Genomic DNA, 27,182 nt, shown 5'->3' with positions numbered 1-27,182 from the left:
TTGTAGCAGTTTTGTTTTACAGGTGTATTTGCTTATGTCATTGTTTTTGTAATTTCTGGTGTGTATGTGCTTTTTGTGGGAAGTACGCCTACAGGCTTGTCCTTTTGTACAACCCGGTCTTTTGACAAAATTGATAATAATAACATGGTTCACCCTACGAAACTTCTCGCTAGTGTGGGGCTCGCCCTAATGATCACACAATGGTATGTACTCAACCCAAAGTTTGACCAAAGATGAGTCTGACTCACAATGTTGACACGCATGTGCATACTCTCCAGACAACCCCCTCAGTGTTGTGAGAGGATTAAAGTGACAATAAAATGTGTTGATAAGTAGATAGAGTAGTTACAGCAGTTATAAAAGAGTTTGCTGCCTACATACTCAACAATTTATATATTTTATTGATCGAAAATTTCATAAAGGGAAACATTCATACAACAAAGATATTCAGAAAATCCTAGTCAGCTAATACCATGTGCTACTATTGGCTGCTATCTACAAAATAGCAATACCAAACTACTGATGTTTATATATATTAACATTCATTCATTCACACTGCATCTACTTCTTCAGGTGAAGTCCAATTGTAGCTGCAATGGCAAAAAATAGAAGCCAACCAGTTGGGATTGCTAATCCCAACCACACTTCTTGATGGCCTAGTCCCCAACCTATAGGGTTAGCACAACAAGTATAAAACAATGCTTTAATGGAACAATGATATTTAACTGATATAAGATCATGTGCATTATTACAGTGTGCAATATATACCACTTGTTTACCTTTCAATAAAATATTCCTAACTGCTTTAGCAGGCATGGCCACTGGTAAACAGTAGGCGGTATACCTTATCCAGGCTTCCAAGCCTTGTAGCGGCCACATTATACCTTGAATAGAAGAAACAGAGTAAACAATCATACAGTATGGTAGTATGGGATTGTGGAGGTTTGGGCTTTCTTGTCCCAAAAAAAAACAACAAAAAAACAGTCTCATAATATAACACTTGGTTAGGCATAACTGAGTCCAAAAATGTTCTACCATTATACAGCACAACTTCTACAATCCATGCAGTCACTATTACCTATGATGATGGAAACTACAGATGATTATCGTGACACTGAAGTCATCACATGACAAATCAACACTTGTGTGGCAATGGAGAATTACGTGGTAATTTTGTAATCTACCAATTATTCAGCAATTCAGAATTACGCGGTAATTTTGTAATTTACCAATTATTTAGCAATTCATCAATTACGTTGCTATGCATTGCTAAGGAAGTGTAACTCAATGAAGCACTTTAAATTAACACAGAAGTATCTAACAATTGTTTTATAGCATACGAGGCCTGTTATGGTTGTCAAACTCCTGTTACAACATATAAGCAAGCCCCTACCTAAGCAGATTAGCATAATTTCAGTAACCGGTTACACCCCCTTAAAGGAAAACAGAAAGCTAACTTTCTATACAGTACATAAACAGCCTTCATTCATCGAATGAAGGTTTATTTTCTGTAGTTCAAAGTTAGTTTGCTCACGTCATTGTAAACAGACATGCAGGTACACAGTTTTCCCAAAACCAATTTTAGGAAACCAGGTGTGCGCCTGCAGCCAGCCGTGGGCATACGCTTAGTTTAAAAATGACAATAGAAAATCTTATTGTTCACACATTGCAGGCTTGTAGTACAAGAAAATACACATATTAGCAGATACTCCAACAGTATTGACATACCAGCACTGAGTACAATTGGGTAGAAGATGGCAACAGACAACTGTAGAGCAAAGGCCTCCGAGCTTATATATGCAGATATTGTCAAACCTTTAAAAATAATAATAATCACTTTAAACATGCGATGTGTAATTCTAAAACAAATACTTTAAAATGTCACCACAAGTACTACTTACCAAATGCAAATCCTACCATTCCTTCAACAACATATATCAAAAAGACAAGAACCAGGCTTCCCTCTCGGGGGAGCTTTAAAAAAAAAGAAAAGAAAGTTAAAATAAAACAGTGCAAACATACATAAAGATGTATGCATTCATAATTAACAAGTACATCAAAGGTATATAGTACTGAATAGTAGAGATCACGAAAATTGGACTTTCCTGCTCAAGAAACACTGCCCAGGGTGGCACTTGATGGATTTAGCTATTAGCATTGTGAACATATTCATGATTTTATGGTTGTTAAGAAATTACTTTGGTACACTCAAAACATCATTATGAGCTTGCATTTCAATTTTCTGTGCTTAACTGCATACCCACAACATTATACTTATGTTTGGCCTCAGTAACACCTTGTCATCATTCTTATGTAGGAACTTACATCAAAACCAAAAATTATAGTGAAAAATGTTGGGAGCAACTGAAAAATCAACAAAACAAAGAATGACATGATTTGAGCAAGGATAATTTCCACAGGAGTGACTCCTACAAAGAACAACAAAAAAAGTTAATTGTTTACTACTTATTACTTAACTACAACAACATTTGTGCTGTGCACACACACGCACACACTACATGTATGCATGCATGAACACACGCACTACACGCAAGCACAAACACAGACACACCTGCAACCCATGTGCGGTCTATGACACCTTCTTTGCGCTCTGTGATCAGCTGAGTTGCAGTCAAGGTAACAGACAAACCAGTAATCATACTGGAACAAACACAATTTAATGTACACACTAATATTACTTACTGTTCCATCACTTACGCTCCTATGATAGGTGTGAAAACAGAATCAGAAAAGTCCAGGCTTGCTTTACCATAAACATATCTGGAAACCTATAGAAGAGAAATATTTTATATTTCAGTGTAAATCACAGCCTATAAACTATCATTAATCTGGTTGTAGCAATGTATTCTAACTAATTCATTCACCACAAAGTAACTCAAGTAGTATTCATCATCAAGGCCATTTTGAGTTACTAAATTATAACCAATGTATCTATCTTATCTTACAACTCATGCTGTTTGTTCCCATGTGCTAATTGACAACCCAGCCACTGGGATTTATCCCCCAGTGTAATTAGTCATCACCAGGCGTAACACTTCAATCCTCCCATACACAAGTACACTTACATTTAACAGTGGGTAGTCAACATAATCAGGGATGCTCTCATTCCTTTCGATGACTCTCAATACTGCCTACACCAAAAACAATTTAAAAAATATAATGTGTGCATGATGTGGCTGTGGCTGTCTGTACACGTGTACATACTGGTATTTACTATTTATAGTACGCTTGGTTAACATCATTGTTTATTGGGAAATTCTTTAGTAGCCAAAATGTACTACTATGTGTACAAAAAGTGTGTAACATCATACTGTTGTTCTTAATGTGTGTAATATCAACACTATGGCTCTTAATGAGCCTTTTCAGTGCATAAAATCAAAGGCAACGCTGCAGAAATCATGGAATATGCAAGCCTCTTACTGCACTGTTCACCAAGTATCCTCAAACTGCTCTATAATAGACTATTCCATATCTGTTCAGTCTTAAGGGGAGACTTTTAAAAACAACATCTTTTAATAGTGTTCTAGGTACTGTTGTCAGTCTGTGTGATTATATAAAGTGCATAGAAATTTGTGTTGCAATACATTGTTCTGCTCTTTTGGGTTGTAACTTACAATACATACTTCACATGTTATTACTTACTCTAAATGCAGCATCAAGAGTACTGTTCACCGTGTAGTAAATCTGTTGGTCTGTATTAAAAAGATAGTGAGTCTAGTGATTACTAGTGATGTGTAATATCATTGTTATATCAATTACCATGATACTGTTAATAAAATACAAAATTTCTTATTATTAAATTTTATATTGTGACACTTGGGGGATATGTAGCAACTTAATAAGGAGCACTACAAAAAAATTAGGGGTGAAATGAAGGTCAGATTTTAACCTCTGAAGCTTCTTGCAAAAGCTACCAAAGCTGTGTAAACACTACTGATACCAATAATGTATAAACTTGATGACTCATAATGACATCGACAAAATTAGGTACTGCAGTAAACAAAGAGACCGTATGACGTATGTACATATTCACAAGTGATGCAGATTTTTAACTCACTGGCAACATCCATCGACACTTGAATTGTAGCTCTGTCCAGTTCGTCATCTACATAATAACAAATATATTAAGTACACTAAACAGACTATCCTCATATGGAGTTTCCTGATACATAAGCCCAAACTCAAGAGTTGGACATCCAAGGATGGAGGTGTAAAATATAGGGTATTCCCTGTGCTCTGAATAACCTACAAAAAAGTTGACAGTGGGTTGGTATCAAAGCCATTCAGTAGTGCATTATTCATTACGTAGTCGTAATTATATGGCAAGTACACCAGAAATGACAGAGCTTGTACATCAACAGTAGTAGGTGAGATATAGTCTAACACATTTTCCCACCTGCATAACAGTATGACAAGATTGTTGTGATAGCAAGAGTTCATCATATAAAAAGAGAGCTCTCTTTTTTTATTCGGTAATAGTGAAATAATTTCAGAATTAGCACCAAAATTATGCATTAGTGACTCTTCAGTGCTACATAGGTGTGAAATGAATGTGTGTTATGACAGTGATGTCTCACTATCCTTTCAAAAAGATTGAAGCACGTCTATAAACTTTGTCCACTTACTTGGTTATTGTACAGTACATCACCAAGATAAAGGGGTAGCACAGAACTAGTGAAGCTGTATAACTGTGACATAATGAACGTGTGCAGAAGTTGATTGCAGTATGGGTTTATGGCAGAGTGACTAGCATTAAAATGTAGAGAAAAATGGAGGACAACTCATAAATGAATCCATGTATGAAATTCACTGTTTGAGAGAAGGTCACGAGGTGAAAGATGAACATCTGTGATGTCTTAATTGTACCATTATTACACCATTAATGTAGCCATTAGCCTTGTCCATTAGCATCATTAGCTATCATACTTACATCTAGTCATGTCCATTAAGGACACTTGCAATGTGATAGGAGTGGAATGGGATACTGGAATGAAATTGTTACAAGGCTCAATATCACTTTTTAAAACATCCATACAGTCGTAAGTCATACAAGTGTTATAGCAAGGTGAAGTATGCTAAAAGTAAAAGAGTTTACTTCAAGGGGAATCCTAATTATTTTCTACTTAAGTGGAAGAGTTGTACTTTTTGGAAGTAAAAATGTTATTTTAACTTTCAGAAATCAATCATCATAGTTAAACAGCTTCCACTACCCCTTTAAGCAATACTACACTTTGCTGTCTTTGCAATGTAGTTACATCTTTAAAGTCTTAAATGTATTAGGTGTGATTGGTTGATTGGTGGTAAGCCACAAGCCTCTTTATGCCAACCTATGAGGTTATTGAAAAGCAAGAAACTATAATGTGGAATGGACTGACAAAGAGGGCTCGAGCTGACTTTAAAAACAATTTGCAATATGACGTCACAGAATTTTCTAGTTGGCCGACTCTTTCATGTATTGTTATCTCAAAAAATTGTATGATAACTAACAAACAAGATATTATAGTGAGGTATGGTTGTTATAACAATGAAATAGTATTTCTCTAGAGAGAGGGTGAATTCTATATTGTTATACCATACCTGTTAGTTTTAACTCGAGATTCAATAGTCTTATTTAGTTCCATTTATAATTTACACTTGGACATGTTAGAGTCCCCCAAATAGAACATCCATTAGCAATTAGTGATGTCATTGGCTTTTATAAGGTTACATGACAGATCATGCTAGCAGCCATCATGTGGAACTGAGATTTAGCTAACTGAGCACTAATTAGATCAAGAAGCTACCATTATAACCAGCAACCAAATCACAAAACTTGCTTGAATTTCATAGTCCTAAACCATAGGCTATTCAGTGATTATGAAACATCCTTCACAAGCCAGATCCTCAAATCCATTAACTTGCCATAGTAATAGTTAGTAATAGTACCAAGAATCTATACTTATATACTTATACATCACGTATACCAATCAGATATTTAGTTAAGATTGTTATTAGGTGTGTTATGACATAAGACCCATTACTTTCTAAGAGATGTATCATTACTGGGATATACCAAGTGTTTTGTCATACTATAAAAGTCCCATAACTTTGACCACACAGTCACAGAACTTACCAGAAATAATGACAGGTTCTACATTTAGTATCTTGATGCATACATCTTCTCTCCTGTATGGAAAATAAAGACATGATGTTCATGTGGAAAAACAACCTGACCAGAAGGTCACAAAAGTGTACCCATGGACAGACAAATGCTCCACTTAATTGTGAGAGATTCTTTGGGTGTGCTGAAGAACCCTAAAATTTCTACTATATATGCTGACTATAATTAGTGGAGACTACAAGTGTAATTGTACTTCAATAAAAAGATGGAAATAGCAAGGGGAATGTATATCTTAACACAAGCTCTTGTAGAATAGAAACCCTCACAGAATACTTTGTTGAATACACCACTGTGTAATTCCACATTGATTATGCAATGAGATGTAACTTGTACAATCAAGTAACCGTTCTACCACTACACTTGCTAAGCAAGTTCTTTTTCCACAGCAGTTTGTCATAACAGGCCAAAATCTTGAATGCTAGTTGTGTTCAGGTTAATAGTGCGTTTACACTAGCAGTTGGGCACGGTACGGTACGGTACAGCACAGCACAGCACGGCACGCTTAATTTTGCTAGTGTAAATGGGTATCGATCCGAACCAAACCGTTACGTGCTGGGCTGGCCTGGCCCTACTACTTCAACCGTGCTGGCTCAGTACGGCACGGCACGGTAGACAAATTGAAACAAACCTTGCTATATCCTTGGCTGCTGTACGTAAATACGATGGCTTCTACCATGGCCAAACGTGAAACAAAGTCCAGTTACCACGTTCAACTTGAAATGAGCTGTCCATCGAGCGGTAGCCGCTGATATTGTCCCTCAAACGGATTGCTGGTAACTTGTACGACAGCAACAGCTTGAAAATGGCGAGGGCATCTCGTAGGACGATACTTTAGCCATCACGTGCTTATGTATAAACTTGCCCAGCACGGTTATTTCCTTACCAATGTAAACGCGCACTTAAAACATAGCGTAGCGTACCGTACCGTGCTGTGCCGTACCGAGCTGGAGCTACTAGTGTAAACGCACTATAAGGAATCTTGTATAACTATTGTGCTGCAGTCAAGCGGTTTTAGCAGTAGAGTTTGCATTTTCATTTTATGACTTTCTCATTGTCTAGAGGGAAAAACCAATGGGCTGTTAAAGTTTCAGTCTTATCTGGTAAGAGCTTTCACAGCTATAGAAAGACAACAAGAGCAAAACATCCATTTGTACAGTGCCTACCGTAGATTCCCTAAAAATTCGGCAGAAATAAATTAATTCCGTTCGTGTCTGGCCAAACAAGTAGGAAAAAAAGTACCAACCCGGTGTTATTGTCAAATTTTTAGGGATCTATCCCTAATACTCTCTGCATGCTTCATGACTATGTTATTTGCAATCCGTTTATTGTTTACTTTCTGGATTTCTTTCTACAGGGACCAACAGGAATGCCTTGCGATGGAACTGATGATACTGGCTGCAGCACTAACTTATATACCGTGATTGCCTACATTATCCAGGAGAGATGATCCATGTCATTACTACATCGCTTTTGAATACAATCACTCAGACGCAATATTAAGGATTCCATAAAAATAGAAACCACAACCAATAATATTATTAAACTATCTCGTGATGATTAAATTTTGCTACCAGATGCTGCATGAAGTGTTCCATGATTTAACAGAGCATTATCTGAAGGTGTATCATGTTTGTGGGTTCCAGGAGAGATGTTATTTTGTGAACAAAAACGAAGATCATTATGCGGCAGCCGCGCATGATGTTACACAGTGATATCGTTGGGCATGTTCCCTGAACAATTTCACACTTGATGCTTCATCCAGCATCGGGATAGCATATTGTGTGAGGTCACTGGGAATCCTCAGTACTCAAGAGACCTTCGTCAACTAGTACTCCAATTGCCGAAAAATTAGTGCACTTATAATTAGAAACTTTCTTTGCCTTTGCCGAAATTTAGAGCATATTGCATTCAAAGCATGGGGAGTGCCGAATATTTAGAGATGCCAAAATTTTAGGGAATCTACAGTATATGGGGAAAAAATTACAGGCACTTGTTTATTCGATCATAAGTTTTGAGTGCAACAAGCTACAGAGTTGGGACTTCATTTTATTCACCATGAACTGGGACATTCATCAAGGTATAATTTTTGGCCTAAATACACCAACGCTATTAAGCAAGCAGACTGTTCAAGCTTAGAAACGGCAATGATAAAGTTACGTTTTACTGCAACGTAAACAAACATGTTTACTTTATGGTACAGAAACAAAACAGAGATATTCTTACTCTCCATGAAGAGGCATATCCTTTGGTATATTAGATATTTCAGTTCAAGTCTTCCTTCACTGTTTACAGAAGCAATTAAAACACACGTAAAATTATTTATGTAGCATGTGTCTTTTATTTAAATGGAATTTCTCAAAAACAGAATTATGTAAACAAGTCAGGATTTCGCTCAGTGGGTCACAAATGCTTTCCTGGACAACAATGATAGCTGAATTAGTATAGCTAACAATGATGATACCACCTTTTTTTTTTGGATCTCTGCACTGCTGTGTCCCAAACATTTTTCATGTACTGATTCACTTATAACTTTTAAGGCAGGCCAAGCCCATAACATCTACAGCCACTGCAGTGCCTTCCCAAGATCAGAGGTAAGCAGCACACACTCTTGGTAAAAAAAAAGCACACACTCTTACAATGAAGTGTGGCTCCAGTAACCAACTCTGACAAGTTTAAGTTAATTAGTGGGATAGTGTAACTGCTGCATGTGTCCTTGTATTTTTTTTTTTGTTTGCTTTATGACAAACAGGTCAGTTTTCTAAAACAACGCACTATCACCTTTTAAAATAGCTATCTGTAAAGTTTTCAGGAATCAACACATGTGCAACAGCTTTTCCATCTTCCACTTTTTCAACTCCTTCACGAGGGTCGCTTGTAAAGTCCTGTATGAAATAAAAATTACAGCACTTAAAAATATCGAAGTCCCTACCAGATCTAAGGAATCTTCATCAATGTGAGCAATGAATAAGGCACCAAGGGGACGTGGAAATAAGGCTACATAATTTACAGAAAAAATACAGCATTATAATAATGTAATAGTACATTTAAAAACTATCACTTAAAAAAATGAATTAAGGGATCCAAGCGATAAAAATTGTGAAACAAGAGATGAATGACTGTATTGCAGTATAGTGTTATAACAATTACTTTTTGTCAGTTGCCAACGTAGGGATTTTCCCACCGAGCTATGCTGCAATACCATCATTCATTCATCTCTTGGTTCACTACTTTTAGTTGCTAATGGACTACAGTTTCTGAAGGAGATGCCCCACCAGTCCAGACTTGAAAAGATGATTGTCAGTGATGATGTATTAAATAGGGAGACAGCACTCACCCTTCTAGGTAATGCTTCTCATAATATCAATGATTGCAGGTCTTCCCTTTCATACATATTAAAGACGACCAGAAAGCACTTTAAGCTAGTTAAAGCACTACCACACTTATGCAATTGTGAAAAACAGCACTCTGGTGCCTGAATACAGCACTCTGGTGTCCGAATACAGCACTTGGCTTTGCCTTGTGCTATATTTTTCCATACTATACTCACAGCAGTGCTTTAGCTAGTATTTAATGCCTACCAATGGGTCTTTTTGTGGAGGAAACCTTGTGCCGAAGTTTACAAAGTATTTGGATATGATGCAATACTACACAGTGTGTTTTAAAAGGCAATACAGTAATGTCTATAATAACGAGGTTGGAAACTGTCCCTATTATATTAAATAGCTATGAAAAAGAGTAATCATTGTGAAATTAAGTGATAATAAAGGTGGCAGACAACAACACAGTAAGCTTATTAAAGAATATCATTCTATGAATTTCCATTACAATTGCTAAATTCAGCTGGTGAATCATTGGAGTTACTGAATGGGAATAATCAAATAATATGAAGGAAGTATCACAATTTACCCTAATACAACAGTCACTGTAACACTATTTGTCTAATATCTTTGTTAGTCAATCCAATACAGTAGTAGTAGTAGCAATGTTTTTAACACCATAGGTAGGCAATACAGGATACACAAAATTAGATAAACTAAAAATACATAATAACATAATACATTACTTGGTTGAGCAGTGTCGAGATTAGTGACATAAACCTTGAGGTCTTCAAGGTCAGTTCCGTAGCTGAAGCAAAACAAGGATAACTGGATCAGTGGACTGATGAGAATGAGAAACAGCAGGCTGTAGAAAAATACAACCATGTCATAAACTTGAAGCACTAAGTTTAGCTGTTTATTAGTAACATATCACAACCTATTACACACACTACATTGTATCTACACACAAGACAAAGCCACTGGCAGCCACGTGACACGCAGCCATTGCCAACTAGCAAATCAACATTGGGATGTCTATACATTACTCAGGCATTTGAGTAACAGGAGACTAGAGGCCATTGGAACTAATGATGCCATGATATAGAATTTTTTATATCACAATACAAATCATGATAATCACGATATACATTAATACTCATCATTGCATTACCAATACACGGTTTTAAAATAGGTACAAATAAAAGCTAGAGACAATATTTTATGTAATTTTGTCCATAATTGATATTCTATAGTGAATTAGTAATGACAACCGACGACAAATTTGAGATAAGGTCTTTTTACAGCATGTAATACAACTTTTGGAACAATTTTTTCAATTATACAAATGAAAATTTAAATTAAATTCCATAGTATCACGATATAGGCATTTGCACTATTGTACTGTATCACCACAATTTATATCATGATTATCGTGGCATCATTAATTGGAACCTGAAGTTCTAAAACAACCCTACCATCACTAAGCAAGACAAGACAGCTGGATAGACTGCAAGTAACTCTTAGGCAAACAACAACATACATTACCAGGCACGCGCGCATGCACGCACACATACACACTCACAGTGGTTCACGGAAGAATTTCATAAACTGCTTCCAAATTAGTGCAGCTAAGTTAAAAAACTTGGGAGGACTTGGTATTCCACACTTGGGCACTGGAATAACATTAAGAACACATACAACAATCAATAAAGTACACAAGTGACCTAATATAACAAATGCATATACATGTACATGTACTTCCATCTAAGTCAGAAGTTATGATGACACTTGATACAACCTTACACTCAAAAAGTGGTGGTGGTGTTATATCATCATCTTCTTCCTCTGAGCCTCGTACCAATGGCGTCCTCTCAGTTGGCTCTGCTGAAGTGGGATAACTCTGGGAATGGAATTATTAAACACACGAAATCATTTTTTTTGCAGTTACGTACAATGGCTGCTCCTGGTTTGCTGGCCTTCTTCTGTCCACTCAGTTCATCTTCTTCAGATAACTTTAGCAAAACATCTTCCAGAGTCTGTGATACAATTGAAACTATCATGATTATGAACAATACTGTTTTTAGCTAACAACTCGCCACTATACTGATAGCATTCACATTTACAAAATATATCTGCTACTGCATAGAACTAGATCTATGCAACTATACAACTTACAGTAACATTGAAGGCTCTGATGAGATCATCAGGTTTGGATTGGGCCAACAGTTTACCTGATCTCATGAGACCAACCTAAATTAAGAAAAAACCAATACCACAATTACAGACACATACCAATAAGAGCCTCTAAAACTCACCACATGGGCCTGTCTGGCCTCCTCAATGTAGTGGGTGGTGATAACGATAGTTGTGTTACCAGCTGAGGTAATCTCCAATAAATGACGCCAGATCCTAATAATAAATAAGCACATCCTAATACAAGCACTACTTGATTATTAGTCACAGCATTACTTAGCTCTCAACAAGGGATCAATTCCCACAGTTGGCTCATCCAGTATCAACAATGGTGGCTCCTGAAGCAGAGCAAGAGCAAAGGAAATACGTCTCTTCTGTCCACCACTGAAACAAAAGAAATATTACTTGAGTTTAAATAGGTTGCTTCTTCATATAAGAATCACAAAACATGAATTGTAAATATAATGTGTACTGATAAATTCATAAATATAATAGAAAGTACATACGACCAGTAGTTGTCACTGATTGTACATTATATCATAGTGGTTGTGTGTAGTTGTATTGTAAGTACATCATATGGTTGTGACTGTACAAGCTAAGCAACAAAATGAAATGTTGCTGCTATGTGATTCCCAAGTTTAGACAACACATGCTAATTTGTAGCTGTTTATTAGTGAGGAAAAACAGGAAATGCAGTGAAAATTTTTAAAATTATACATAAAACATTAAACAATGTAGTCTTAATCTTGTTGACAAAGGTTTTAAGCCATAATGTAGAGAGAGCAGTTGGCTAGTTTAGTTTGTAAGTCAGCATGATGCACCCCTTCTTGGCAGCCATGATTATAGTGGATTAGACGTCCCCAAGAGTTCATAATGTATATACTGAGGAGAGTATCCTACTCTCATATACCCCTGTAGAAGGGAATATCGTGAAGTTATGACATAGCACTTCTGAGTTCGCCTGTTTTTCCTTGTAGAATTAATGATGTCATTAGTTGAACATGGTATCGATTGAACACGTGTCTAACAACGTCGCTAGCAACTTCAGCTCTAAAAATTTCTCACCAAACTACAATCGTTCCTTCATGGGTTAAGATCGCTTCATAGGTGTTTCTTACTAGGCCATTTGTGAATGCGGCTATCCTGAGCCTTGTGGGTGTGAAACGGTGCTAACAATTCTTGCACTTTTACGGCTGCTCATACATCCCAAACCACATCTAGTCGTTACATCATAACTTCACAATACACCCTTCTACAGGGTTATACGAGAGTAGGATACTCTCCTCAGTATATATATATACTATGAACTCTTGACGTTGCTTGATCAGAATGCAAATAAATTTGAATAGTGTCTTAGAACTTTTTGAGCAGAATGCTTGTGTACTGGATCTCCATACACTGTAATAACTAAGTACACTGTACACTGTCTGGGACAAGTTTTCATCATGTACCACTAAGAACCCTTAGTTAGCAAAACAGGCAAGATTGTGATTGGTGATCCCCACGTTGGCACATGTGTTCAGCATACCATTAAACCACAAAATGGTGTGAAGAGCTTGAGTGAAACACCTGAATTACCCTAAACACAAATCAATAAATAGCTTTTGTTATCAGGAAGTTATGGTTTGGAAAGGGGAATAAAGCCACATGTTCCACAATTCATCATCTGTCTGACACTGACAACACAGAGGTCATTACACTATGTTACGTACAATATTGTGTGAGAGATCCAGTTACCCAAGTTCCCATGTTTTTAGGGGTGTGCCTGATAGGCTTATAATAGAAGCTCCTAAATCTTTATTGGTGTCAGTTTTACAGCACTAGGACACAATATCACACATCCTTATCAGTTAATTTAAAGGATGATTATTAAATTTAGTAAAACACGCACGCACGCACGCACGTGCGCACACACACACAACAATACCTCATGATTCCACATCTACGATGTATAGTTGGCAAATTCAAAAACTCCTTCAAGAATTCAGTACGCTTGCGTGTGTATTTCATGTTCATCCGATAGAGGATACCAAAATAGTACATCAACTCCAACATGGTGAATTCATATATCAGAGCAGTTTCCTTCAGAAAAAGAAAGTTTAAAATTGTATAATTAATTTCTGAGGCAGTATACCCCCACAATGATTACTACAGAGTATTTAATACTCATAGGCGTAGCAAGCACCTTGTGGTTGGGGGCAGTGCTCACCCAAAAACATAAACAGAAAGTACTATCTAAATAACACTGCACAAACGCAAATGAACCTATTTAGTATTCAGGGAATTGTCCTCATTATTAAGAGCTAGGTGATCAGAGTGTGCTTCTTGATAAGGTGAATGGTACTAGACATATTAAAAATAAGAAATAGGGATCGCTGAAAAAAGCCACGAAACAAGAAGGGATCGCTGGGGTGGTAATGTAAACCACAAATCCCTATTTTGACTCTTTATACTCAAATGGAGCATTTATAGAGAGTCAAAATAGGGATTTGTGGTTTACATTACCACCCCAGCGATCCCTTCTTGTTTCATGCCTTTTTTCAGCGATCCCTATTTCTTATTTTAAAATTTTAATATGTCTAGTTTGTGTATTTTTTTCCAAATCCATTTATGGATTATAAGTTAATTGACACATTAGTGTAGTAAGCTAACAGAAATTCCTCAGTTTAAAAGGTTAACTCATTAACTAGATATCTTAATGCAATATTAATTTGACTGTATTTTCATCCTGATTTGTACACGCACAAAATAGAAGGCAGGATACATTAATTCCTAGTCTACTCAGTGTTTCAGACATCATTGTCACACTTGGTGCCATTGCTGAAAACACACTGCTATTAGGGCTGGGAGATTATATCGATTATGGGATTAATCGTGATTGTCTGTGAACATCGTGATGTTGAGATGTGATATAAATAATCGTGATGTTGTGACATCACATGCAAATGTGTATTAGTAAATTGTAAATTCAAAATGGTGGCACATACTGTTGTGGAAGAACACAATCTGGGAAACAAGCTTGATATTATAGTTCATTGTGTGAATAACTCTTACTGCGTAGTTTAAAGCTTACCTGTTAGAAACCATTGAATTTTAAGGATATTATTATTCATTATGCTGTTTTGTTTGTATTAAACTATAACTGCCTATGGCCTTAATTATGTTGAACAGTTGTACACAATAATGAAGACCTCAGTGGAAAAAGGGGATAAGTGACATTTTTACCATTTTTCTACTCTGTTGTGCGAACAAACTTCAAGTATCAGAGAACATCTATACAAAATTTCGTGAGCAAACTCAATCGATAAGGTAATAAATTTTTACGTAAAACGCATGGTATCACGTGAGCAAAAATTTCAAACGAGTTAAGATGGCGTCCGTAAGTTTGTCTAGACAGCGCGGAAGGAAACGTTTGCACTTCGAATCCGAGTGGAAAAGGAAGAAAATAAAGTTATCGAAAGATAGTGGAAAGACCTACCAAACGTATTGTGGTGCGCTTCAGCCTTTGAAAACTATAAGGGATTTAACGTGCAGGTGCCAGTATCAATGCGGTCGGAAGTTGGACGAAGAAGAGCGACAAAGATTGTTTACTGAGTTTTACGAGCTGGGCGCTCATGATGAACAAAATAAGTACCTGTTCGGTTTACTTAGCAAGGAGGAAGTAAAGAGGCACACGTGAAATGAAAGCGGGACAACACGCCGGACAAATACTATTGTTTATCATGTTGGATTGAAGGATGGTACTCGTGTATGAGTGTGCAAGAAATCATTTTGTGACCTCTTTGCTATTGGAAAACGTCGAGTAGAAAATCTTACGGAGAAAGTCTTAAGTGGAGTTTTAATAGCTGGAGATCAACGAGGGAGGCATTTAAATCGTCCGCATGCAATTCAGGAAGAATGGAAGGCCAAAGTGCGTGAGCACATCAATTCCATTCCACGAAGAGAGAGTCATTATTCATTCACAAGAAACAAAGGAAAGGAATTCCTCCCAGCAGAGCTTAGTATTTCTCGCATGTATGATATGTATCTGGACAAATATGAACCACAAGCTAAAGATTCTGAATCAAAGCCACATGTAAGTCACTTTATTGAGTATCCTACGTACTTTGTTGCTTACCAGTATACACACTTCTTTTTTGCTATAGGTTAAAGAGTGGCTTTATCGAAAAATCTTTAATGAAGAGTGGATTTGGATTCCCACGCTCTGACACTTGTGAAATCTGTGATCAGCTACATATGGCAGCCCGAAATGCGATGTCTAACCAAGAAAGGGAATGTCTTCAAAAGGAACTAGCAACTCACCAAGAAACGGCAGGTCAAGGGTACCAATCATTACACAAGGACAAAGAAGCTGTAAAAAAAGCAAGTAATAGTACGATAATCACATTTGATATGATGCAAAATCTGCCAGTGCCTACTCTCACTCATAACATGTTTTATTTACGTCAGTTATGGGAATACAACTTCGGTGTTCATGACTGTACAACTGATTCTGCTACAATGTATATGTGGAGTGAACTAGTTGCCAAGAGAGGAGCCGATGAAATTTGTTCTTGTCTAATGCAGTACATATCCAATCTCCCACTTCAAGTGAAGAAGCTTACTTGTTACTCAGACAGTTGTTTTGGGCAAAACAAAAACTTTGAAATGATATGCTTCTGGAGTTGGCAAATAGTGCAGGGTCGCTTTAGCCAAATCGACCACAAATTCCTCGTCAGAGGCCACACCTACTTTCCAAATGACCGTGACTTTAGTCACATTGAGAAGAAAAAGGACACAGCTGTGGTATACATACCTACTCACTGGGAAGAGTTGGTTCGGAAGGTTTGTCGTCAGAAACCCTATACAGTGAAAAGTATGGTCGGATCTGAATTTAAAGATTTTTCAGATCTGGTAGAACAGCATACACGCAGGCGAAAAGATAGTAACAAAAAGGACGTATTGATCAGTAAGGCAAGATGGATGAACTTTGGGCAGGGTGTTGATCAACATGGAAGGGAGGTAAAACACCTCAATGAGGTGTGGCTTCACTACTCATATAGCTTAGACGAATCTTGGAGTAAAGTAAGCCTTCTTAAAGGAAGGAAGAAAATTCCACCTGCTACTTCTATATCCTTACCTATTAAGTATCCAAATGGACACTCCATTTTAAAAACAAAAGTCCAGGACCTGAAGAAGATGATTCCTTACCTCCCGGAGGAACATAAGCAATTTTACATTGATCTTAGGGAACAATCAGATTCTGAAGACTCTGACGCTTGACATAAAAGGATCCATAGTTCATGTTGTATTTGCATATATATGTGTAAATGATTATGTACACATTCTATACTCATGTGTAAGTAATTTTACCAAGTTTAATGATCGTACAAAAAGAAAAAGAAAAATGGCACATATTTAAAGATTTAAATCCATTTTTCTCAAAAGTAACTTAATGTTACTTATCCCCTTTTTCCACTGAGGTCTTCAATTTCACTGTGTATTAAATAATTCATACAAAGTTGTGCAGTTGTAACATCGTGATAGTTATCATAATCGTGATATGTTGCATCCCACAATCGTGAAAGTAGCAAAATGTCACAATCGCTCAGCCCTAACTGCTATATAAGCTAGCTACCTGTCAGAAGAATTACTGATTGTGCACCTATCATACAGGAGACAGTGTTGATGACGGCACAGGAGACTTGAAGAAGAACAAGATGTCTTAGGTGTTTATTCTAACAGAAGGACAAGAATGAAACTCTATGATACAAGTTATAAGCATGGTAATTGTTAGTGTTATAATTCCTGTAGAGTCCAAACTTTTTTCAAAAGAGAAGATAAATTTCGCGTGATATAACGATGCATACATCAAGCACGTGCATTATAGGTGTAGAGTTGTCTAGCAGAATAGGTAGTGAAGAGATAGCTATACATTGTAGCTGTAGTGCTATTATTGTAGCGATGACACTTTACAACACCTATAAATGCACGTGTGAACAAGGCTGCATGCAGCAGCAACCGTGTGAGTTGCAAGCTAAATAGGAGGAGATGGCTAGGCTTGGCCGAACAGTCTTCCTATGCCGGTGTCTGCATGTACAAATCACAATGTCACTACTAGTGGCCAGTGGCGTAGCCAGTCTTACATGATTACCAGGGATTTGGCAGTCATTAACCATGCAGGAGTACTTTAAACTGGCATATTGAGTTCCAATTGCCAGGACTTAGACTGGGCTCTAGCCCTGGAAAGCCTAGGTGTAGCCTGCTAGCAGCAGTGTGTCATAAACTGGAACACCATAGGTATAGTCAACAAAGTCTGGTTAGCATGTGGTCATAAATGCTTGCAATTGTCAATGTCACTAGCTGATAGGAGAATGTGCTAGAGTAAGTACATAGTAGCTAGTTACAGTGACATAAGCACAGTAGCACACAATCCTCCCATATAAGACCGTCAGGCTTCACACCATGTAAGTTGTTGTGTGTGAAAAGCAGCCATGATATCAGCGTTACTATTTATCTTCCCCCTATAATGGACAAACAAAGCACTCACTGTGATGACTAGGAAGAAGAATAAACTGGATGCCTTGCATACGCGCTTGAACGGCTTCTCGTAGCGAACACGGGAAGCCCACTAGAGACCCTATTATGGCAATCTTGTAAGGTAAAAGAGTGCTGCACAACTTCAATCTGCCATCTATTAACGTTATAAAGACTATAGTCGAACAATATGCATCCCTGAGCACACAAGATCCCATAATTTTGTTCTTCTATGGCCTCTTCCATATACAGAATAGCAGGCAATGGCAAAGAACTTGAGGCGGAGGCTGGTTAGCGATCTGTGGAGTACGGGTTAATTAATGGGTCATGGACACGCGGAAGGACTCAGTGAGTAAGGCTGTGTAGTTTTTATTGCAAAAAAATGGAAGCCTTGGGCTGTACACGACTGCAACAAAATAATATTATGAATAATAATATGAACAATTCGCATAAAATTTGCAATTTTTGAATGTTTCCAAATTTCGTCTAGACAATTTTTACTGCTATATCACCATTTGTCTGAGTTCAGTGTTTGATAATAAGCCTTCTGAGTGTTGTTTTATGCTCGAGTCTGCTTTCTAAGGCTGGTTTTAGATGACTGCTCTATTAGGATTTTCAAAAATTCTTCTGCGATCCCTATTATGAGCCCACTATTGTGGTTCATGATACTGTGACCTTTCTGAAGGTTCTGTTAGAGCACATGTTGCATCCCAAAAACAAATCAAGTGTCGGAAAGCACAAAGGCCAGAATTTAAAAGCGACAATGCGACAATGGAAGCCATTCAAAGATATTCCATGATTTCACAGCCTGTGAGCTCCCATTTACAGTAGTAGGAATGGAGACAAAGGATTCAGACTTGCTGATTAACAGTACAACATTGGTGGTTGTTACACAGTGCACTGGTTACATCTGGGACTGCAGGGTTCTACCCAGAAATTCCTGAGTGGTGGCCTAAAGTTAACATGAATTGATATCCTGTGTGTTGTATATCAGTGATATATACAAGAATTGTACTGGTCGGAATTAAGAGGATACTGGTCGGTTTTTAGAGGTACTGGTTGCTTTGAATCACTGCCGGTCAGTGTGGGCAGAACCCTGCTGGGAGGGACACAAGCATTGCATGGACAACAAGTTATGGTGTGCTATGCCTTTTTAACAGCCCCACACTGAAAAGGTTCAAAACTTTTTATTGCTATTGCATCATTCACTTGTTAATATTGCATCATAAATTTAATAGCGCCAGATTGTCTCTTAACTATTGTGGAATGCACTACTGGGCTGTCCCTGGTTATATATGTCAACAGGCTATAAGCAGCCATAGAGTGTTAATACTGTGGTAAAAGAATGGTCAAGTTTGTTTCTTGTCCAGGTCCATACAGCGGAAAAGAACTTTCGATACTGCAAGACTTAAGTTTACAAATAAGCATGTGTTTATAATGCGTTTATAGGTGATGATACAACAAATCATTGAGCAGTAGTGAATCAGTGGTGGGAGGAGGTAGGAGATATTTTGTGTAGGGGTAAACAAAATTGCTCCTATATACATGGGGGTGCAAATCTAATTAATATAATTTATCTTTACCCACTTGCATCATTGTAGATGATGAAGTAGATTGCATTTACTACTAGTGACTAAGAGTACAGCAAACAATAGCACAGGTACCTGAAAATAAGATCAGAATATATTCTAAATAACGCTCTACTGCAAAATTCATCTGGAGCTCAGTGAAGCTCAACACATGAAACAATTTCTACACTGGTGAATTACCATTTCTGACAATAAAGCCAGTGCTAAACTTCATAGTTTACTAGAATTATAACCTATGCTAAAAATGTGCAATACGCACACGTCACGCAATTATTGTGATGTTATGTCCTGCCTCCTCTGGTAGTGAATGCTCACTTTCTGATTGTAGGCTCTTTAGATGATATTGTAAATAAAATAAAATAGGCTCCTGAAAATATTAAGCACAACACAGAGGAGGTCAGCAGCGATTAAGCGTCTTTAGAAATTAATTATGCAAAAGTCGACACTCTGGGATGAAATTAAATGTGTGGAATATGTAACAAATTGTGGCATCATTGTGTTGTTCACAAGAATATACATACCCGATTAGTGCTAGAAGATACGAGAGTTATCTAGGGTCTTTTACAAAACAAAATACATTGCCTGAATGTTTACATGAAGAGCAATCCATATATCGAACAACCCCCTGTTACCCCCACCATTTGCTAGCTTTTGTATTGCGAATCACAAGCAAAATAGTCATTATTAGTGCTGTAAAAAGGTCAAAATCATCCTGTATAACATAACACTAATTCTATTTCAGACAATGGTATATAATATGTAGAGTTGACTTTGAAGTGTGTAGGTATCTCATTTATGAGGAAACCTGATATACTTGTTTACAATCACAATGAGACCCACAATAATGCACTTAGCCACATCATTAAAGAAAAATCAAAGCAAAAAACAGTATTATCTTCATGCTATATCGAGGAAATTATAGAACTCTGCATGGGCAAAATGCCGATTTACCTGAAAAAAAGAAAGCTCCTAAAAGCCAGAGAAGAAATCACTCCAGAGGATCTCCATGGTGCGTCTTATTATTAGAGCTGTGTGTACAATTATCTGATTATCAAGATATCGTTAAGACAGATTGGGATGACAGGTTTATTTAACCCTTCAACCCACAAAGAACACTTGGAGAATGCGTGTTTACACAATATGGGGCACACATGGCGACACTAGGTGGAGCAGCCTAATTTTTTATAGCCTATTGATCAAAAGTCTGTTCACTGGGCTACAGTACTTGGAGAAGGTTAAATGAACACTGTAACTACAGCAGCTTACTTGTTATGAAGCGATGAAAGAGTTGCGTCTCCGAGTTTCAAAATTCTTGCCACATGTTTAATTTCAATTGTGGGTTTGCTCACACGAGTCATACAAGGCCTGATAGAAATTCAACGGCGAATTGAACGGAAGTTGTTGCAAGGTGACAGAAGAACAAGATCATTTTATAAAGAAATGTAAAGGGTCTACGTGTTTCCTTACCAAAGTTATTTACACAGCTTGTTTTGGCCCATACCATTTAGCATTAGGGTAAAGCCCTAGGTATCAATTTAATCCTTGTTGCATCACTAGTAGAATGACGTAAATTACATAGCCATAGGTTGGACACTTAAGTTACAGTGCTTTGTATCATTGCACACCTCTAATCATTATCCGGAATGAAATTGGCTGTTTCAAGCTATTATTAAAAGTTATTTGGTGTGTTTCAAGCATGTTCTAGTTACTGGCTTGAGGGAAGTTCTTTAAATTAGTAAAAGCATTACCTTGCTCGTGCTATATGAAAAATATAGCACTAAAATACTGGTATCAACACAAGAGCACTTGACTTTGTCTCGTGCTACTATTTGTCTCTTGCCCTCTCTTTACATGCTATATTTTTCGTATCTTATTTCTTGCAACATTCAAGTGACCACAACACTAGGCAATAGTGCTGCAATGTTAACGTGGAAAAAGGGAGTAGTTGGGACAATTTCTTCAGAGCTTGTCAATCATCACCAACTAACCCTGGTAGATGAAACAAAGTTACTGTAAATACTTTCTAATTGTCTGCACAAAGATTAGCAGTGTACTGAAACCACACTCAGCTGCAGTTGTAGTGATTCTATTTTTATGTGTTGAAAAGATCATGTACAGGATCTGTTATTAGCTATATGTAGCGTCTGCATGTCTTCATGTTAACATAAAAATCTGACACTAAAAAAAGTTGATTATTATGAAAATTAGATGAGACACAAGCTGTAAGTTACGTATACACTGCATGCTAACAGTGGGAGTGGTTTATATTGTTTCCAAGTGACTAAGTAACAGTTAGACACTCGCAATAGGTGTCTTCGAGGATTTAAAACCTGAGGTGACGTCAATAATTACCGAGACACAGCCGAGGTAATTATTGACGTCACCGATGGTTTTTAAATCCTCGAAGACGCCTATTGTGAGTGTCTAAGTGTTTTAGACAATGGCGTAGAAGCAGTGAGTTAGTATAGAGAGTTCCCATTGTAAACACCTAGGATATTTCAGCGAGCAAAAGATGTGAGGTCGCGCAAGCCATGAAGTGCGAATAACTGAAGGTTTGTAAAGTCGATAAAAAGTATGTTTGAGGCATTATAGATACGTGTGAATGGCAGCAAATGGGAATAGCCAGTGCCAACATGGCTGTCTTGGTCTACAGAGCGTGCTTTAATATGGCGAAGGCCACAAACTGAATTAATGGCTTGTACCGCGATGGTCTATAAATCCACTGAGCTACCCACGATAACAGCGCACCTGAGTGTAATTTCTTTGTAATAATCTGCTCGCAATCGCTTGGTGTTTACTGATGTGCGAAATACTAACTGTCCACAAAAAGCTAATTGCATTACTGTAGGCCACATTGTGGTTGTAAACAACTGTCGGGTGTCTTACCAGTAAGACACCCGATACCAGGTTTTTTTCGCAAATAAGAGACCTCCACACATCAAACGAAACACTGCATACTATTGTCTAACTGTAGTAAACATAGACCGTATTCCAAATGATGTCACACGCATTTTCTACTTGGGGGACTCTTTTTGAGTATTATCAACAGTGTTGGGCAAGTTACTTTGTAAAAGTAACTAGTTACATATTACATATTACTTGCAACTGAACTATTTAGTTACAGTTACATATTACTCATAAAATAAAGTAACTATAATAATATTACATATTATATTACTTTGTGTCCACAGCCTTAAGTTGTCACGTGTGAACTACCACTTTATCACGTGACATGATTGTGTTGTTGGACAATGTGCAAATCTTGGTTTTAAGTAAGAAACTGGTGAATAAGTTGCATTCAGTAGGCTTTGTTACTTCGTTGTGGCTAGGCGTTACTGAGAGGATAACTAACGAGATTAGTAACTTCGTTACTTGCAGTAATAATGTTACGTAATATTAGACTCGTTACAGTAACTATATTACTTAGGTAACGCGTTACATTTGTAAGTAAAGTAACTTGAGTTATATTACCCGTTTTTATAGCATATCTCGTTATATTACTTAGTTGCCACAAAAGTAATAATATTACGTAACGCGTTACTTATGTAACGCGTTACTCCCAACACTGATTATCAACAATGATTTCAAACATTGATATACAGGCTAACAAACAAGATATCGAGGCGAAACTACCAGGTTTGGTTATTACAGCAAAGAAACAATAGTATTTCTTCTAAACTTTGAAAGCCAGCTGAAAAATTCTAACCCGGCATTAGAGAATAGATTTTATATCTTTATAACTGTACCCGTTAGTTTTAGGTCAATATATTCTTCCAGGATTGTATATTAAAGTCCCATTGGAACTCTCACTCAAAGTTGTTAGAATACCCCAAATAGCTGTGGCCATTATATTTTGTGATGTCATTTGGAATACGGTCTATACCGTAGATGGCTTAGGCAAACTTCTTTTGGAGTCTGTTTCACCCAGTTTTAATCAATATTTCTGCCAGCAAATCGACACATATAAACAGTATTACAGTGTTTATAATACTACAATAATGTGTAGATCAACTTCTAGAGCAATTTCCATTAGTAGCCAATACACACAATAAAAGGCACAAAGTGCAAAATGTTTAACACAAGGAGTATCTATTAAACAAATGCTCAACAACTTCCTAGAACTACACTAGCTCATCTCTACTCCAAATTCAGCAGTGTTTAATGAAAGCATGTGGCTCAACAGAGGTAAAATAAATACAGCAACTGAAACAGAAAAGTACTCTGTAATAACATAAAAGCTGTAGCGATACCTGTCAGTGAACAATAAAAGCTCACTAATCACCATCCTGTTTGTGAGTGCATTCATAAAGAAAAACACATTCTACCCTATTTAATGCATACCTGAGGCATGTAGCCTACATCTTTGCCAGGTACAGTATGTCCAGGAGCTCCAGGAGGTTTACCCATGATGATGATTTGTCCTGAACGGATGGGTATTCGTCCCAGGACACAACGTAACAATGTGGTCTTGCCACACCCACTGGCACCAAGGAGACCATATCTAAAGAAAAGCACAAACACAACAGTAAACCCTAACCCCTGCTGGCAGCAAAAGTTAACTATGCTTACAATAGTAAAATGATATTAATTGCAAGTTTAACCGTAGGTTAAACAGGGTTAACTAGCAGGACAGACTTGGTGCTACCTGTAAGGGCACCCAAACCGGTTAGACAACCCCCAGTGGGTGCATTCCTACCATTCAGGCGCTCACTTCAAAGTAGGCCCCACAGAGCGCAGACACATTTGCGTAAACACGCTGCTGAAGTTGTTGTTCGTGTTCTGCTCTTCTCCCATCCCTCCCTCCCACTTAATTCTTTCCATTAGCCAAGGGTACATTGGTTAATGTGACATGGGCAGTGCTCATTACTTTGTTGGCTGGGTTAGACCCAAATGTCTCTTGAAGTATGTCAGGCTAGTTTTCTAGGAACAATTTGAGCCTGAAACTTATGCTAACAGTACATGCCGGTCACGGTTTAAGACCATCATTATAAGATCAGCCAGGCATGTCTCACAGGCTCTTCTGATTCCATTTAAAGCCTGTCGGTTGAGCACCACAATACGCCCATAATCCCACTACCAGATCGACTCATCGCTGACATATGTCCTGATTCTAGTTAACCTTCGTATAAATTACAGTACAGTAAATCTACTTTCGTTCATCCTTGAGGTACTGTTGCATACTTCCCAGAATGCAATTAGATTACATCATGGTTTTTTTTTTGCACCAAGGCTGACCAAGCAAAGATTTACTGGTAATGTCTTGGTGATATATCTGAAACATTGTTGAAGGCCTTTCTGCTGTTCACAAATCCATAGCAAACCATTCTTCTTCCATTCCTTGCAGTTTTGACTAGAACAAAGAGTCTTAGCACATCACACTTTTACATTTTCGTAAAAGTAGTCGGTAATCAGCCGCTAAGAATTTAAATAGTTGGTGTTTGTTTCATCTTAAAGTCCGCGAAGTGATTTTATTCATTCTGGCAGTGGTCATGGAATAAGTGCAACAGCAATCAGAATATTTATCTGCCACCCCCTAACAAACCATGTGGCAAGCAGCATTGGAACTAAACAGTAGACTATACAAAGACTGCTGGACCATCGTAAAATATCGTGCCTTCATTGTACGCTTATATAACCCATAAATTTCAAGTCAATTTTTAAAGATAACTTGGCCAATGAACAATCTAGTGCTAAGGACAGTAAGGAGTTTTGATTTCAACCACTTCTCACCTTGTAGAACAATTTTACTGATGACAACATGGAAAGTAGTGAAAATGCATACCCATGGACTACAACATTGGCTAACAATGCCATCAAGCCTGAATCATGAAAATTCAAAGCGTAGAGTAACACTTACCCGATGGCCACACCAAATTTGATGCTCTGTGGTGCATAATTTGAAGTCATTTAGCAAGAGAGACCGTGTGGCTAGTCAGGGTGCGCTCCATATAACAGTAATCACCAGATGGCAGCTGGAGTTAATGTTTTTAAAGCGTGAATGCTAATTATATCAACAGTAGCTGGGCAGTCTGATAAGAGTTCGTTCTGTGAGATGCTTCGCTGTTGTCTATGGATTTCCACGTTTGTTCGTGCATTACCACAAACATGCTGTCCAATTAATCACTGCCCTTAATCAGTTCAGTGCAACTTGGTGAGGGTTTGTCTTCACAAGAAATTTACTGAAGCAGTCGTGTACCTTTAGAAAGGAATTTCTCAGATGCTAGCTAGCTACTAGAATCCACTCACAACCCAAATCTCTTGACCAACGCCTGAACGCCATATAATCATACAAATCCCTTCCTAGCCCCACTATCCCCGGGTTTTGCTAGTCGAGGCTTGGTCAGGGTTTTTATTGCCAATACTTCCCCAGTAGGTGAGTTCTGTGATGCAAATTCCTACCTTCCCCCACCTCAATCCCGAATCTGGGGACTACATTGATAGGTACATTAACAAAAGAAAAAAGGAAGCGTTTTGGGCTAAAGACCACATACGCCGTAGATAAAATGCATCCTGACCGGATCTTATTAAATAACACTAGCCGTTGAACTTGCTTTAAATGAAAAGGTTAACAGTCTTCATAACACTATTGCTAACTCACATCGTCCCATACGGGACACTCAAGTTGAGTCCTTTGAGTGCATGGAATGCGTTCCGCCCAGTTCCATAAAACTTGTGCAGATCTTGTGTCTGTATTGCCAAAGTCTTCGCGTCACTGTCGACGGCTGAATAATCCATCCTCCAATGTTCGCTAGACCAGGTTTGGATTTCACCAGGATCTCACCCACACTCCACGAACTGAAGAGGCTTATAGAGTCCGGAGGACGAGAGACGGATAACGTCGTAAACGGAAAAATTGAGATTTAAAAAGCAGCAAAACTTTCCTTATTTGGTTATTTTCTGTTACGCATGCGAAAATTGTTAGACACGTGTGAGCGGCGCCGCTGCACAGTTTTCTTCCACAACCGGCCGCTTCAATATCTATATAACGCACTCCAGGTCTAAATGCATCTGACAAAAAGGTGATAGAGAGTCGTAAATCGTAGAATTGGTCTCAGAGCTACCATGAAATTCGAGATGCTGCCCGTGACGTTTTCAGTGTGAGTGATTACAAAACACCTGTTTCTGGTCCACCGCCCGCGTCCTTTTTGGAGAATGTGAAATTTCAGAAATACATGTATAAGATGCCCGCATCAGCTTTTTGAAAAACCTGGATTTCAGAAACAAATATTTGGCTGCAGCAAGTATGCTAAATGTAACTATCTAAGTGTCATAATTTGTATTTTATCAGTGAAAACCTGCAAGAAATGGGCAGAGTGCATAGTACGGATCGATATACTCTAATAGAACAGTCAGTAAATCACAAAAATACTCTAATTGAGCAGTCAC

The 27,182-nt window shown here is 37.7% G+C and overlaps 1 protein-coding gene across 1 annotated transcript; it reads right to left on the bottom strand.

Annotated features, from left to right (window-relative positions):
* Positions 1 to 388: 388 nt before the first annotated feature.
* Positions 389 to 26,625, bottom strand: LOC136260011 (ABC transporter G family member 20-like). The gene is made up of 23 exons (XM_066053605.1): positions 26,395 to 26,625; positions 24,138 to 24,297; positions 13,619 to 13,773; positions 11,968 to 12,075; positions 11,814 to 11,907; positions 11,674 to 11,748; positions 11,451 to 11,534; positions 11,302 to 11,398; positions 11,081 to 11,171; positions 10,245 to 10,363; positions 9,111 to 9,175; positions 8,960 to 9,063; positions 6,134 to 6,186; positions 4,079 to 4,126; positions 3,664 to 3,713; positions 3,087 to 3,152; positions 2,719 to 2,789; positions 2,573 to 2,661; positions 2,326 to 2,429; positions 1,902 to 1,974; positions 1,729 to 1,815; positions 780 to 884; positions 389 to 668 (listed from the first exon to the last, which is right to left on the bottom strand). The coding sequence occupies exons 1-23, from the start codon at positions 26,529 to 26,531 to the stop codon at positions 562 to 564; spliced, it is 2,142 nt and encodes a 713-aa protein (XP_065909677.1). The 5' UTR covers positions 26,532 to 26,625; the 3' UTR covers positions 389 to 561.
* Positions 26,626 to 27,182: the final 557 nt, after the last annotated feature.

This window comes from Dysidea avara, chromosome 7 (genome assembly GCF_963678975.1).
Source record: "Dysidea avara chromosome 7, odDysAvar1.4, whole genome shotgun sequence".
In the NCBI taxonomy this organism is placed as follows: Eukaryota; Metazoa; Porifera; class Demospongiae; order Dictyoceratida; family Dysideidae; genus Dysidea; species Dysidea avara.
This window is presented reverse-complemented; position numbering and strand designations above follow the sequence as displayed.